Source organism: Neospora caninum, chromosome IX, assembly GCF_000208865.1.
Source record: "Neospora caninum Liverpool complete genome, chromosome IX".
Lineage (NCBI taxonomy): Eukaryota > Apicomplexa > Conoidasida > Eucoccidiorida > Sarcocystidae > Neospora > Neospora caninum.
This window is the reverse complement of record NC_018390.1, coordinates 5,145,447-5,161,865: the sequence shown is the minus strand read 5'-3', so window position 1 is coordinate 5,161,865 and position 16,419 is coordinate 5,145,447. Positions and strand designations below refer to the sequence as shown.

Below are 16,419 nucleotides of genomic sequence, written 5' to 3'. Positions count from 1 at the left end.
AACCGCGAGCCTTGGCAGGACGCGGAGAAAACGGTAGAGCAAACGTCAGGCGATCGGCACAGACCACGAGAGTTGGTAGCGCCTAGCGTGGAGTGCCATGCGTCGCTTTTTCAACTGGCGACGCTGCTCGTGCCGCTGGTCTCCTGCCGCGACCTGCAGATTTCTGCCTTTTTTGCGGATTCTGCTGTTGGGACGCTGAGGGCGCTGACGCTCAAAAGGAATGCAGCATGTACAGGGGTTTGCGTCAGTTGAGCCGGGACGCGTCTTGGCAAAATGGGGGGCGAACGTCTCGGCGAGATTCTTTAGTGCCGTTTGGGGGGTTCCCGATGCCCTCTCTGCGGCAAGAGTCAGGTCTTTAGGTTACCGGATTTGTGTTTCTAAGAACGCTGTGTGTGGCTGCCGCGTCGCGTCGCGTGTCGCGTCGTGAGCACGAGGCAGTGAAGAGGCTATAAAAGGTGTCCAGCACGCGCTGTGCTCCTTAGCATCACACCCGTCTGTATATCTCGTACCTGAACAGTACGGTCTAGCATTTTCTGTGGCGGTAAAAGGAATACCATTGAAAACCGGTGGTTTGTCAGTATTTCTGTCGTCCCGTATTACACTAGGTTTATTACCGGAGACTCGAGCTTTAAAAATACCCGAATGTTGATTCGTCAACAATTAATGACTCCAAAAGTAGTCAGTGGATGGGTTAGTATTTGGTATACGGTGTGAATTTCTTGCGTTGTTAAGGTAGTGTTTTATTCCACAAGCGACTTACACATCTCACATGGTATATTAGCTGCTATTTTAACTGTCTTACTACCGGATTGGTTCTATGCTTAGATAACCAGCAGTGCTAATGTCTCCAGCTTCCATGCAAACATGAAGACGGGTAGGATGTGGAAACCCAAGACCTTTACCTGTCTTGAGCAGTCCAGTGGGCAGGTGGTGTGTAGCAGTCATAAAGAACTTACTGGTCTGTATCTCATAACTCGAGTCATACTCAGTATCCTAGGTACGATAATGTCTCTATTCGCTTTGATTTAGACAGTTCTGCATCGTTTTTATCATTGTACAGAGACGATATCTCCTGATAATGTGATAATAACCATACAGGGTTTAGCTATGATCTTTTATGTTCTTGATGCCTGCTTTGTGTACGAAGGATACGGCAACACCTTTGTACCTACCTATATTGGGGTTCGGAAGTTGTTTTCCCAAGAACGCGATCTCCTATTTTCTAGTAACGTTAGTGAACTCTTTTGGGCTGATCCAAAGGACGCAGGGATGCTAAGTATGATCAGCGTCATCGTATACCGTGAGTGATAATCTCTGAGACAGGATTATTTATAAGCTTTTTCTGTTGACAAGCATTATCAGATTTATATACGCGACAAGGACATCACGCGTTTTAGCTCGGTTGGTACAGAATATCAAACCTCCGGCGAACAGAAAGGCGCGTTCGCTGCAAAGAATCGGTGTGCACCCACCGTCCAACGTTCCAAAGGGCTGGGCCGCTCCACGCGACAGTGTGTAGCCAGAAACGTGGAACTTCCTGGCCAGTCCTCACGTGAACGGTGTGACTCTGTCGCATTCTGCCAAAATGTGGAGGCACTCAAGCCGATCGCGCGATGATCCACCGGCTGTCTCACGCGACAAGCGCTGAACTGCAGCGTTTCCGGATCCTGTGCTTCCCAGTTCACCTGCTTCCGATTTTGCAACTCGCCAGCCGTGTGCGCGAACCTAAACCAAGCCCCCCAAACGGCGCCCCAGCAGGTGTGCGCCCTTGTGTATTTCCCAGAGGAAGGACTCCATCTGCTGAGAAGATGTACACGCAGCTGGCGGCGGTTGTCGATTCTGAGTTCTAGGAGACGATACACGTTTCACGCCAGGTGCAAGCAGTTTTAGGACATTGTGGTCTGTTTTGGGAGTCGTGTGGGGCGTTCTCTCTGCGAGAGCGCCGGAAATGGGGCTACAAATGCCTCGCGACATCGACGGTCTCATTGCAGAATGACTCGAAGCCTTTAAAGTTCAGTCGCGCGTTCAATTGTTCGCGAACCCAACATAGCAGTGCACTCGTCGCCACTCATGGACCCTCGTAGAAGACGCACTTTCGTTTGTTTTTCTACGCCAAGCAAAACGCTTCGAGTTTCTGTCATTTGTCACCTGTTCACGGTCCCCACTAGGCAAGGGGCTGCTACCCTGCAGTTAGCGGTGGCAGTCAGAGCGGGGGAGGGAACTGGTTCTCATCCCTTCACAGGCATTCCTTTCCGCGGTTTTCTGCAGCATCTAGGACGTGGACCAAATTGCGTTTCTCCCTGCATCGCACACGACGCCCCACTGAGGAATCGCGTCAGCAAATGCCTCAGCTGGTTTTGTTGTGAAATTAGCGTGCCCGTGAAGACATACGGTCGGAGTCGGTTGACAGACCACTCGGGACGAAGGCACGGGTGAGGGTCAAACCACGGATCCGTTTTAGATATGAAAGCCGATGGGGAGGTGCGGCCCCTTCAGGGATTCCAGACGCCTTCTGAAAGTCCGTGGAGAAAGACGGCCCAACGGCCTGCCTGCTGGGTGAGCCTGTCCCCCGCGAACGCAGGGGAAACTCCGAGTGACTTAAGGAGTCCAGAAGAAACGCTGGAGACCACATACTCGGTGGCTCGACGGAGCACCATCTCACCCTTCACTCAGGGACGGAGGTTCTCACACCCTCATCTATCTACCTTCGAACCTTTGTTCGGTGCCGGCGCGTAGGAGCTGTGTCTCGGTCGTGTTGAAACAACTTCGTAGCGCGGGGCGATCCAGCGCCCGCGGTAACAGGAAGCTAAGCTCTTAGACCTGCTGATTCTATTTCGATACCAATGCATGACAGATGAAGTCGAGGACTGCCCGATACATAGGAAGGCAGCGATTTGGAGAATCGTGGAAAAATCCAGGCGACTGGCAGGGCGTATATGCGGGCTGCTCCAATGCTCTGAGCTACGCCTCGATCGACTTTTTTCATGCACTTGTTTAAAACAGTGGCGTCTGGTGTGATGCAACTTTCAAACTCAGGTAACCCCTTTTACCAGTCAGCGGTTGACATGCTTCGCGGTAGAACGTGGTTATGAGTCCAGTGCGGCAGTTGTCCACCAAGACGCGGCAGTACGAATGCTCTGTAGAACGCCACAGGTTTTCTCTTCCCCGCTCCCGTTTCTAAGTTATCCTTCGCTGTGCAATATCCACCATTGTGCCTCACTGCGCGCTGATTCATCCGACCAGCCGGTTAGCTAGTGCTGCGAAACTGGCGATAAGCATCGCCTTGGCAAAGCCAACGGCTATGCGATTTGGATGCGCAGTCCATCGGGCACAGACGTTCACATTTTCTCGGGCTCTCTGTTTTCACGGACGCACACAACGTTTCGCGTGTCTCTTTTGCCTGCACACCAAAGCAGTGCCAGTCGATGTTGTGTTCGTACTTTGCGAATCACGACAGGGGAGCACAACAGGGCGATAGTCTAAGGCACGTGGTTTCTCAGCTTCGCTGTCGTTCTTCATTTCCACCCGGTGTAAGTGTAAGCCGCTCGGTAGTGATGCACGCCGCTCCGCAGAGCCACGCATCGATGGCTAGAAAGCTGTGAGGCGCCTTCAAATCGCTCTCTGGAGAGGTTGCTATTTTTTTTCGTTCGTCTTGTACCTTTACTGATCGTCTAATCAAAACACTGAGCGTTCTACGAGCCAAGACACTAAACGGAAAAGCCACCGCGTTAAGAAGGAATGCCCTTGATTTTTGTCAGAAAGAAAGCGTCCTTCGTTCAAAAAGACACTGTGTTGTATCCCGCTGCATCAATTCCCGAGAAAGAAGAGGAAGCAATCACAGCTCTCACGGTTGCCCCCTTGTCGCTGTACAAAAAACGAGAGAAACCCGTCCCTTACATCTCCGGACTTCTCGTTGTCCGCATACGGACGAGAGGGGCGACGCTGAACACGCTTTATCTGTTCAGCTCTTCATAACACAAATAAAAACGCCCCATTTTCGTTTGTGCAACGTATGTCTTACACCGACCAGCAGAGGCCGCGTCTCCGCTCCCTTTATCAGCCCTTTCAGAGGCAGACACGTTGTTTGGCTCGTCACCACGCTTCAGAGGCACGGGGGAGATGGAAAAGGCCCTTCGCGCCATTCTTTGGTCTCTGCTTCTCGCAGGAATGAAGGGGAAAACCGCCATCTGTTTCCGCCCCTGTGGGGCTTGCCAGGGAGAAAGCAGGGGGCGGGAAACTAGGCGTGGAAACTGCCTGAATGCGGAGAGAGGAGAAAAAACTTCAACTAGCGGGCAAGTCAGGGGCGGAGACAACGAATGCCAAATTCGGCTGCCCGAACCGTGGTATACATTCACAGAAGCGGTTCAGAGTGGCAGTCCGACTTACGTATATGTAGCGATACACAGTTAGATATAATCGCGATCGGATAGACGCGTCGATGAGCAGAGATAGAGGCAGACAAACGAATGGAATTCGATAGCTGAGAGTCAGACGCGTCTGACAGATCGCGCGAATACACCGCGGAGAGCTGTCGTCAAGGTCGAGCAGGTCCACCACACTGATAGACACCCGAGTTGTTTTGTCGCTGATACGGGCTCCCGCTCCTGGCATTGTCTGCTTATCATCCGACAGCAACCGTCGTCAGACTTGCCTGAGACTCGCGGAGTCCCTCTTCGTTCCGTTACCCTTTTCTCTCTCTTCGTCGCTGTCTCTTCTTTCACCAGCCCTTCGATTTTTGGCTGTCTTCGCTTCCTCCCCGTCTTCCACCGACGGCTCTGGTTCCAGGCAAGGCGCCAGACTGCGACGGTCGCCGACCGCGTCTCGCCCTGATTCGTTTCTTTGTTCGCTTGCTGGGCACGCTCCCGGGTCGCGGAGGCATCGACGATTTTCGTCCCTCTCTTCGCGCTCGCCACATGCTGCGTCTTCCTGCCGCCCTACCTTGCCTTCTCGTTCCAGCTCCTCGTCTTCTGCGACCGTCTCACCTCCCATGTCCTCTCCTTCGCACGATTCCTCGTCTGCCTCCTCTGCCTGTTCGTCTTCCTGTCCTTCGTCCTCCTCTTCATCTTCTGAGGCGGTGATATCTTCCGGCGCAAAGTCGGAATCGGCGCATCCACAGAAACACCCCGCCACAAGGTACAGATACTCAGCGAGAGACAGAGACCCTGCGCGATGCTCTCCGGGTGGGAGCGAAGCGGAAGAGGGGAAGCCTGGGCTCGAGTCGTCAAACGCCTCCGCGATTCCTCCACAGGGAATCCGCACGAGCAACGCCGGGGACGAGGACGACGCGCAAGCGGCTGAACCACTTGAAGGGCTACCGAACGCGTTCGCCTGCGCTTCCCACTGCCGCAGAGCTTCGTCCTCAGAGTCCTCGTCTTCGTCAGACGGCGAGGACGAGGGATGAAAGCTGCTATCCGAGTCGCTCGTTTCGGTTACCTTGCGGTCCTCGTCCCCATTGAACCGCAAAGACGAATCTCCCTCGCAAGTCTCCCTCGATTCCTCCCTCAACAGCGCCGCTCCTCCCGCTTCTGCGCCTCTTGCCACTGTTCTTGGGTGTCGCCCGTGAAGCTCTACTTTTGTTTCGCTGTCCGCATGGTGCCGACGTCCTGCTGTTTCGGTCGCCGCAGTGCTTTCTGCCTGCCACTGGCCATGTGTTCCTCGCTCGCTGATCTCGCCCTTCACTGTTTGGCCTCTCCGCAGTTTGTCGTTCCGCAGCCGATCTTCGCCGCTGCTTCGCCGTCGTCCCTCGCCCCCTAGGGGTTTGAGTTTCTCTTCCCCTCCTGCAGGCTTTTCTCCCGTCGCGTCGCCTGTCTCCAGGGTGTCGCCCGACTCCGCGACGTCCTCGCGCTTTCTTCTGTCCTTCCCGCGGCATAGGCGACTCCCCGCAACGCCACCGGCAGATTGCAGCCCCGGCGCCGAAGCTGCTGACACGCAGTGCAGGCTGGACGGGGGCTCTGCTTGATTTGCTGGGGAAATCGTCGCTCTGCCACAGCTCAAAAGCCTCGGCGACCAACGACGGGTGGCGAGCCCAACAGCCTGGCCGCCCTCCGCTTTCCCTTCACTCTCTCCTTCCGCGCCCTCCCAGGCACGCTCCTCTTGAAGGCCTTCTCGTGCTGCCGCTTCACAGCCCTCTCTGGGCACGTGACTCCGGGGGCCTTCTGTTGCCCCGGCCACAGACTCCAGCGCGCTGAGAGACTTGTCCAGCTCGAGTGAGAGGCTGCCGCGGAAACACGTCGGGACAAACCGCTCCTCGTTGCGTCCTCGAATCTTGGGCGTCCGCCGCGCATCCTGTCCCCTCTCCTGTCTCTCCTCAGCTCGTCTCCCTGGTTTCTCGCCTTCGCGTTCGTCTCTCCTACTGTCAGCGCTCGCTGCCTCGCTGTCTCCTCTCGGCCCCGCGTCGCTCGGCGCGTGTGCGCGGCTGGGCCAGCTTCTCCGGTCCAGAGCCAAACTCGGTAGAGAGTCCAGCGCACGTGCCGCCGCGCGCAGATCTCTGCATCGAAGAATGCAGCACCGGCGGTGGTCCATGTGGACGGCTGCGAGGCGCCCAACCACGCAGGTGAAGTCGACGAGAAGCTCTCGGAGCTTGTGGTACAGGCGCGCGCGCTTGCCAGCCCAGCTGGAAGACAACATCGCACAGGCGGCTGATGCGCATGCAGAGGCCGATGCACCGACTCCCGGCGAACAAGACGTGGACGACGGCCACGGCGATGAATATGCCGGGCATGAACTGCCGCTCCGAGGATTCGCCTTGGCGCCAGAGCGACGAGGGGTTCGCGTCGCGGAGTCAACAGGGTGGGCACCTTCGCTCGGCATCCCGGCAGGTTGCGAACTTCTTAGAAACGCCGAGACTGTGCTACAGCGAAACAAAGAGCAAGCGTCTTCGACCGCAACCAGCAAGGCCCTTTTTCCCGCAGATCCGCTGGCTGACTCGCTCATTCCTCTCGCGGCAGCAGGTGCACACGCAGCGGACAGCGTAGCTGGACACACGGAGAGTCCCCGCGGTCCCGAGGACCAGCCTGCGGTTGACACAGCCTCCGACATCGGCTTCTGGGGAGGCCTGCGAAGCCGCGAAGCCAAGGCGGAATCCGGAACAGCCGAAGGCGATCGCTGCCGCCTCGAGTTCCGCGTTTCGCGCGGCGAAGACCCGGCGGGGTGCGCGTGACTCGCCGAACGCCGTGGCTGACGGCGTCCCGAAGACGAGGCGGGAGACGAACACGACGAGGACAGCGACGACGGCCACTGGCTGCATCGGCGCTTTGACGATCCCGTCAGGGAGTCAGAACTCGACCTGCCGGCTCCCGCAGGGCCGCTGCGGTCCAGCTCGGAAGTCCGGGAAGACCTCAAAGAGGCTGTACCGAACGGCGAAGGCAGACCAGGAACCGCGGACGCAGCCGAGCCCCTCGGGCGATCGCCCAAAGCTTGCGGAGGCTTCGACGCTGCTTTCTTCACCAGAGGCAGGGGCGGAAACGCCGTCGCGGAGCCTGAATTCCCGGGAGTCATCTGCAGACTTCCGCCGGGTCCCGCTGCACTAGCGCCGTTTGCCGCAGTTCCTCGAAGGTGGTAGCCCAGCGCTCGCTTCTGTTCCACCGCTTTCCGCTCCGCACCTTCTAAGACCAGCCGACAGAGTGCCTCCGTCCCCACCGCGACCTCAGACGCCACCTTCGCGACGCCACAGAGTCGCCACGAAGTTGACGGTGAGCCGGCATGGGACGAGGCCTGCAGGCAGCTCGCCAGTCGCGAACCCTCCGCCGCGTGTCCGTCTCGCTTCGCCGCAGCTTTCACAGTCCGGTTCTCTGTTCGAGGCCGCGGTCGCGACCGCCGGTTCCCCCCGGAGTCTCCTACATGTTGGCTTCTTTTCTCCTCGTATGGGTCGCGCTCGCGCTTGAGGCCCGGGGTGCTTCCTTCTCTCGCCCATTTGGTCTCCGCGGCCTGCAGCGCCATCCCCCCATTCTCCGTCTCAGGGCGAACTGTAGGCTCGAGAGCCGCGAGATGCGCGAGGAGGCGAAACAGGCCAAACAGAAAGGCGTCTGGGAGCAGCAGTTCCGCGTGTTGCAGCAAGGCCTCTCTCGCGGGATTCCCCGACCGCCGGTCGCCCAGCCATCGGCGGTAAAAGAGCAGGAGGTGCTCGAGACGCTCTTCCGGATCTGAGGCGGGCGAGGCAGCCGGCGCAGCCCCTGCCGCGCAGAGAGGCGGAGCGTGCGAAGGGAGCGAAGAAAACGAATGAAAGGGAGACGCCAACGTCGCGCCAGACAACTGAGTGGCGGCGTAGGGCTGTTCCCGCAGAAGTCGCCGACACGACATCCGAGGTTCTGACCGGGGGCCATTTGCTCCCTCGGCCTCGCGAGTTCGCTCAGGACAGCCACGGCGACCGACGCGACCTTCCGGTCTCGCATTCGTTGTCTCCGGTGCATGCGTCGAGCCGCCCCCCCCTTCGCATGCCCGCTTGTTTCTCAGGCCCGCTCTCGTTACCCTTCTTTCGGCTTGCAGTTCCATGCGGATCGAGCCGCGCTCCACGACGGTTCCTCCCGCGTTCGCCTTGTGCTCTTCATCTCGCCCTCTCCTGCTTTCTTCTCCCCTTTCGTCTCCCCCTTTCTTGTGAGGCGAAGCCGCGCCACAGCCGCCAACATCGCCTGTCGCCCCCAGTGCGCCTGACTGCGAAGCGGGCTGGGCGATCGCCTCGCCTCTTTCGCGGCCACGAACCCAGTCCGTGTCGCCTTCGTCGACCCCGTCTACGCCCGCGGGGACCTGAGACTTGGCCTCCTCAACAGACGCGAACGCAGGCAAGGCGCCGGCTGTGCTGCAGCGTGCACGCGACGCGGCAGACACCGTGGCGACTTCCGCGGGTGTCGCCGAGCTCGAGTCGCTGCACGGGTGGCCTGGGCGTTCTTCACCTGGCGACGTGTTTGGCGAAGCCAGGGCCTCTACAGAGAGCGACGCGTGGGTCTCTGTTTCACGCACATGTGGGTTTTTCAGAAAACGAACTTTGCCGTCTTCAGTCGCGGGGTTCCTGACAGTCGCGTCGCGGCTTTGCTGGCGTCTCCCCTCGAGTCCACCTCCCTCTCTCTCTTGCGTGGAAAAGGTTCCACATTTTCCGTTTCCCCTGCTCAGACGTGTGCTCCGACCCTGTCCTTCTCGGTCTCTGGCTTCGCGTTTCACTCCAACGGATCGTCCGCTGTCCTGCATTTCTTCTGCTTCAACGTTGATCTCCCCGTCGCGCCCCTCGGGCCGCTCTTCTCCACGTTTCTCGTCGTTGGGTCTGTCTCTCTGTGTCTGCGCTTCTTCAACTTTTTCGCGCTTACACCCGTGTTCAGCGCCAGGCCTGTCGCTTCCCGAGACCACCCACAACGCGCCGTCGCCCACTCTCCCTGTGTCCGTCCCCATTTCTGCTTCGCGCGGGCGTTTAAGCTCGCCCTGGCGTGCCGGCCTCTTCGCGCCGCCTGGGGCCTTGCTCTCCCCGCTGCGCCCGTCTCCCTCGGAGGCTGAATGGGCGAGCAGCTCAGCCGGCACGCGCAACGTCGCTCTACCCTGTCGCGTCCGGCGCCTGTAGTCGGTAGGCTCTTGGGCGCACGGCCTCGAAGGCGCAGCTGTCGGCTCAGCCTCCCTGGGTGCTTGTCGGGCTCTCTCAGTCGAGCTCAGCTCGGAGTGCGTCGCCTCTCTCAGGCCTGTCTCAGAGTGCGCGGAAGCCCCGCCCCGCACCTTTCCTTCACGCGCCCTTGACAGATGTGACGACGACAGTGAACCGGCGGCCGCAACAAGGGGCGCCTCTGGGTCCTCTTCGGCGCCCGCTTCTGCCTTCCCCCCACGACAACCGAGAGCCGACGGAGACGAAGCCGAAGATGACGAGGGAGAAGAAGAGGAGGGAGAAGAAGCCGATGAAGAAGAAGACGAGGAAGAAGATGAGGAGGGAGAAGAAGACGAGGAGGCATAGGAAGCCGCAGCCGAAGATGGGGAAGAAGATGAAGCAGAGACTGACAAAGCAGCTGAACAGCGCGTCGACAGAGGCGACGCCGCCAAAGACGAAAAGGACTCGGCCGATTTGCAGCAGGCACAGGGAGGCGAGTGACATCTAGAAGCCCGAGGGGAAGTCGAAAAGGACGGACACGCACACCACGACGGCTTGATGTCTGCAAGCCTGTGTGAGACTCTCGATACGTTTTCCGACCCACCGCACCACGCTGTCTTTGTCTCTGTGTGGAGCTTCCCGGGTGTCTCCTGTCCGGCGCCCTCTGAGAATGCCGGCCGCGCCGCTGCTGCATCCCCGGTGCCTTGGGTAGAGGCGAAGTCGGAGTGAGGGCCAGCGCGAGACTCCAGCATCCGTAATATGCGCGTGTGCGTTCCTCCCGTGCCTCTTGTCGGCTCGAGGGCGCCGCCCTCGCTGTCCTTGTCTCCAGCACCAGCCTCGCAAGCCGCTTCATGTTCCACGGCGGTCTCGCGACCCTGCCGGTTGCTTGCCGTTCCCCCTTCACACGTCTCAGTCTCGCTCTTGCCTGAAGGCGTCTCCAAGACGGCCTCCGCGCCATCCGGCGACAAGCGAGGCGACAACGCCGGCACCTCAGACTCTTCTTTCTTCATATTCCGCTCCCAGTCCCCGACGCTCGCTCCGTTGCTTGCTGGACTCGAACTGCCCAGCACCCCCGCACGGGACCTCTCGCTCTCTTCCACATCTTCCCCGACTGTCCTGCGCTTCCGCAGTACCCGACGCTTCGCGCTCGGCGACTCGTCTGCTCGGCTCCGTTTTCTCGGCTCTTGCGCCCCCACCTCGTCAACGGGCCTTTCCCCGGCCCTCGCCGTCGGCGCGGGCTCAGCATCCGGACGCGTCGGATGTCGGCGATCGTCTTCACCGGGCTGTCTTGGCGGTTCCTGTCCTCCGCAGTGTTCCGGCCTTCGACGGCTGCGGCCCCCCACGCCCTTTGGGGCGCCTTCATTTACGTCGCCGTTTCCGCTCGCGTTTTGACGCTCTTTTCTGCCGTGCCTCGGGTTGACGGCAGAGCGGAGTGCAGTATCGGCCGGGAGCCTGCACGAAGACCGGTCCAGGGGAGTCTTAGTCGTCCCCTCCTCCGCGTGTCCTCGGGGGGGATTCGAGCTCAGCACATTCGGGCTCTCCCGGCCCCTGTCGGCCGCCGCGCTCCGCCTGCCATGCTTCTCTTCGCCGGTGCCTCCGGCTGCGTCCAAGTGGCTACCCGGCTGCACTGCGAGGTACATCCACACCGGCAGCATGTTTACGGCGAGCCCTAGGAGACGCGCCTGAGCTCCGCGAGTTACGCCTCGACAGTAGATCACTTCAGGGGCGTTCAAGAAGGCCCGGACGCCGAACTGCAGGTTGCTCAGCATCTGCTTCCAGCGCGCCAGGCGCAGGTCGTCGCTTGAAATGACAGCCAACAGGCTCCGCGCACACAGCTGGGTGGCCAGCAACGGAAATGGGAGCGTCGAAGCGCGGGCGGAAGGAGTGGCGTGAGGCGGCGAAGGGCGAGGCGCCGACGCAGCGCAGGCGACCGCTGAAGCCCCAGAGGGACACGGCGACGCAGAGAAGGCGCGCGACGCGCAGACGGCAGCCGGGGAAGAAGAGCCCGGCACGGCCAACGACGACGGGGCTGCCGACGGAGATTCTGCGTCAGGAGCCGGGCGACACAGCGCGGGCGGCTGCCTCGGAAGACCGCAGCAGCAGGGGCTGCTGAGTGCAGTGTCGCCTCCGTTTGGTTTCGCCTCCGAAGCAGGCGCAGCTGCGGCAGTCGCACGCGCACAACGGAGACAGTGGGGCAACGACGGGCCGCGAACGAAAGGGTCGAAGTACACCCGAATCCACGCGGGAATCGCCGGCAGGGGAGGCGCGGAGGGCGGCGACCGTGCAGGAGACGAGGGCGGCGGGATAGGCTGCGCCGCGGGCGCCGGCGAGCCTGACGAAGCCAGGCAGGGCGAGGAGGCCCGCGACGCACCAGGAGAGGAGGCAGTGACGGAGGCAGCAACCGACAGAGGACCAGACGAAGACTCACACAAGGAGTGCGGGATGAAGGAGTACGCGGCCGGAGAGTTGGAAGAGCGAGACGGCGGATACGCATGCGGAAGAGGCGCGGGATCCGAGGGACACGGCGACGCAAAAGGCAAGGCAGAGCAGTCGACCGCGTTCGGTTCCACGCTCGAGTCCGTGTCCATGCGGATCGGCGCTTGAGCAGGCAGCCGTTCCTCCTCGTTGGAACATCCTGTTTGCTTCGGCGCTCGTCCCCCCGGTGGCCTCACCCCTCCCTGGGGCCCGCCGGACAGCTCTGCGGGGCGACGATCTTCCGTATCTCGGTCTGGCGGCTGCTTTGCGTCTGCATCGGGGCGAGCGCCTGCATCGGGGTGAGGACCGGAAACGTCCGACGACGCACTGACGGAGACGGGACTGGAGCAGGGAGCCGAGTCACAAACGGATAAAGAAGCCGGGAAAGAGTCAGGACAAGCGGACGGAGGCAGCGCGCACTCCCGAGGGGAGGGTGCGGCCGACGGAGATGCGCCAGAAAGCGAGGTGTTACACGACGAAGGCGAGGAGGAAGTTGAAAACACCACTCCGCGTTCTCGTACGCGACTGCCATGATTTCTCCCTTCCAGGCCGCGCTCCACCCTTTCCCCTCTCCGCTGGGTGGGCCAAGAGCTTGCCGGCCGCTCGCCGCGTGTGTGCCGTTCGGCAGATGCACGTGTCGCTGCTTCCACGCCTTCGTGGTGGCCTCTTTCGTCTTGGTCGTCTGTGTGTGGCCTCGAATTCTCGCAACCCCCCTTGCGCGGTCCGCTCTCTTCCGCCGTCCCGTCGTTTCCCTCCCGCCGGTTTCTCGCCTGTCTCAGACCGCACGCCGACTCAGCTGCATCTGCGCCTGCCGCCGGCGACTCGTCTGAAGCCGGACAGTCCACAGTCTCCCCTGGGGAGGGACGGCCCACTGCTGCAGCGTGTGCCCGATCTCCGGCCCGCTCCACGTTCTCGCCAGCTGGCTTCTCTTCCAGTGTACGCCCCCCCTCCAAAGCGCCGCCTTCACGCCCGCTCCTCTCCCGAGAGTTCGGCGAAACGATCCGGACAGGTGGACTCTGTGTCCAAAAGGCGGCTGGGTCTGCAGAAGGACTGCCGCCAGTTTGACTCCCCAGTGTGGAAGGAGATGACGAGACAGGAGCCGACGAAGAGAGAGGGTCGGTAGGACGGAAAGGCACGGTTTGGGAGGGCTCCTGAGCCGCTGTCGGCGGACGCCTGCGTCGAGGCGGACATCTGTCTCGGAGTGTGGACCCTGAAGTTGGTCTTTGTTCCTTTTCGAAAGAACGCGTCCACCTTGCTCTCGGATGGTTGCTGCGTCTCGCGTTTTCTCCTCGTCCCACGCGCGCCTTCTCTCGGTGTGTCTCTTGGGGGGACTGGTCCCCACAGCCGGCGTCTCTCTGAGCCTCCATGATGTTCGCGGGATTCCTCGAAACGGCGTTCCTCGAATCTGAGAGCTTTTCCGTGTTACTGCGCAGCAGAAGTCTCGGCCATCATCCTGTGGGAACAAAACGGAGGGCCCACGGAGACAGGCGATGGAGAGGCCTCCCGAAGATCAAGCGGTGGCGACGCGCAAACGAGTCCCGAAGAGACGCCCTCGATGTTCACCCTGAGGCAACCCGTGGCTCTTCTTGCTCTCCTTTTCATTTCATAAGGCGCTCTTCGTTTCGTCGGCGCACCCCATATTCGTTCGTTCCGCTTTCGCTCGGATTTCTTCTGCCAGCGGCCGTCGCTCTCCGTCGTGGTCTTCGCCGCGACCTAGCCGACGCCTCTCCCTCCCCTCGCCCTTCGTGGCAGCCTCCTTCTTGTCTCCTCTCGCCCGTTTCTCCACGCTGCTTCCCTCCTCTCCAACGCCGCCTTTACGTTTCGCCTTCCTCAAGTCTTCTTTTGTGCCCGTCACTGTCGTGTCCCGGCATTCTTCGCAGGTGTCCGTGTTCTCCGGAGCTCGGCCGTCTCTGACTGCTCGCCTCGGGCTACTGCTCTCTCGCTGGCCGCGTCCTTCGCAGCGTCTCCTCAAGTGGAAGAACGGGGACACGCGAAAACTGGAGGAGCGCGCGAAGCGTCGCGATCCAACAGGCGGTGAGGCGGCGAAGCGGCGGTGCGGTAAGGTCAGACGGGCGCGTCTCGGGGAGCACCGGCGGGCACGAGAGAACGGACAAACGAGGAGACGAAAGGGAGGAGACGCGACAGAAAAAGGCGCAAGCGACTCAAGAGCCGCGAAAAAGACGGAGGAGCTCCAGGAGAGACAAGAAGAGAGGAGACAGCGGAGACACCGAGGAAAAAGCGCGGGGCGCTGTGGAACACGAGGCAGCCGGCGTCTCTCCGCGAAAAAGCATTGATTTTAGCCTACGGAAGTTGCTGCGGCGAGAGAAGGGGAAACCGGGCCAGACAGAACGCGGGAAAAAAGAAAAAAGTTGCGGGACGGCAGTCCAGAAGAAACAGACGACGCTGGAGAAGCCGCGAACGCAAATTGGACGGGGAGCACTCCGGCGGGTAAGAGCGTCAACTTGGGAAGCGCGGTGAGCAAAGATCTCTCTTCGCCAAAAGTTCCGTCCGAATTCTCTCTGCATCACGAGACGGTATTTTCGGGGGGGAAGGAAATCAAAGGAAGGGATCAGCGAGGCAGACCCAACGAACAGAGATTGCCCCAGCACACCTTCACCCCAAACGGAGAGACAGTGAGCGCAGCCTCACGAGCGCACAGCGGCTGTCTGTGTTGCCCGCCGCACTTTCTGTGGGGCGCGTTTCCTGTCTTCTGGGAAGTGTGTTGAACCTTTTCCCGCGGGATTTCCTCGTCCCCAAAGGAGCGACGTTGTTGATTTCTACTCAAACCTTTCGGACTCCTCCTCGAACCGCAGGAGCCGCATGCCCCCCGCGCCTGTCGCGAGGCCGCCACGAAGAGACGGCCCTTCCAGCGGTCTCACTTTCGCACCCCGCCTTTCCTGATCCCGTGCGTCTCCTCTCGGCGCCCTCAAGCGTTCGGCCACGGGGAGAAACATAACACTTCTCTCATTTTCTCGCGCCTTCGCTCATGCCCTCGCTCTCTGTCTCCTGTCTGGGCTGCGCTCTTCCTGTCTTGCTCGCCGTCAGCGCGCCCTGGGGGTTGTCTAGGTGCGCTCGTCCTCTCTCTGGTTCGATGTGTCACTGCGCCTCCTGTCAGTCCTTCTTCCCCACGGTGGCGAGAACGCTCCAGGGAGGCGGTCCAAGTCTCTTCGGGCTCCTCCCTTTTCTACAGCTGCATCCCATTTCGGGGGAAACGCCTTCGCGTCGCTACTACAGACTGGCGCGGCCTCCCGCTTTGCACCCTCCGGAATGTCCCTTCGTTTCGGCGTCCCATATTAGCGTACTTGACAGACTAACCGTATTCAACTTCATCTGTACACACAACCATATATACATCTATATATGTCATCTATGCTTATATATATATATATACGTATTCCGTGCGTCGCCAAAGCGTTATAAATTTCGGTAGATAGCTGTGCACGGATCATATTGAGGCACACACCGGTAGATTGCTGCATGTAGATAGCTGGACCTATCTCTCTGCAGCCGCACGCACCTCTCTCTCTGTTTCGTCGTCGCTTGTTTTCAAAAGCGCGCGTGTGTCGGCTGCGCGACCGCGAGGGAAAAGGCTGGGCTAGCTGAGGAAAGTGTGCTCGATGGGCACTTTCCCGCCGGAGTTCCGGTGTCTCCGCAGCACGGAAAAGAGCTGTCTGGGGCCCAGACTTTCCGCAAAACAGCGGAAGCTTTCAGAAGAACGCGAGCCTGTCCTAATCTGTGTTTTGCTGTGCAAAGGCCTCAACTCGATGCATTTTTTAGGATGCGCGCCTAGACAGACGACCCGGCAGCAGGGTGGCTCGTGCGGCGGCGCCCGTTGCTCTCAACGTGCGCAGCGGGCGGGGGGGGAGGACTGCGCGCTTCCCTTTCTGTCTTCTCGAGTAGAGAATTTTCTTCTCCATTTTCCCGCTCGTTTCTGCTCGACCTCACAAAAGAAGAGCCAAAGCGCTCGGACGGGCACCAGAGACAGCGGTCACGGCCCCTGCGTAGGTCTCTCGGGCGAGGCCTTTTTGTGGGGCTTGGCTCTCGCTGGCCGCAGCCGGCCCATGCATGCGGGAGACACTTTTCGCGCGGAGAGACACAGCGAACGGGAAGGCCTCGGAGCTCCAGTCGCAGAAAAAAAAGGGGCAAAAACTCGAGCTATCTGCCTGGCTTTCACGCCAAGGTGACATTCTTCTTCCCTTCCCCTTTTTAAGTTTCTCCGGCTCCTCTTCTCTCTTCCGGGGGCCGAGCGCCGCCCCGCGCGCATGCGTGTTGCGAAAACAAGAGGCGAGAGACGCGGCCAGTTTGATTCGGGGCCGTGCGCTGTTTGAGAAAGTCCTTTTTCCTTTCGCTGCTCGGTTTTTTCGTTGCTCTTCCTATCTGGCGGC

At 60.3% G+C, this 16,419-nt stretch overlaps 1 protein-coding gene across 1 annotated transcript; it reads right to left on the bottom strand.

Moving 5' to 3' along the window:
* Nucleotides 1-4,641: 4,641 nt before the first annotated feature.
* Nucleotides 4,642-13,401, bottom strand: NCLIV_044530 (conserved hypothetical protein; the record flags this gene model as incomplete). The annotated part of the gene is made up of 1 exon (XM_003881375.1): nucleotides 4,642-13,401. The coding sequence occupies one exon, from the start codon at nucleotides 13,399-13,401 to the stop codon at nucleotides 4,642-4,644; it is 8,760 nt and encodes a 2,919-aa protein (XP_003881424.1).
* Between the last annotated feature and the right edge of the window lie 3,018 nt (nucleotides 13,402-16,419).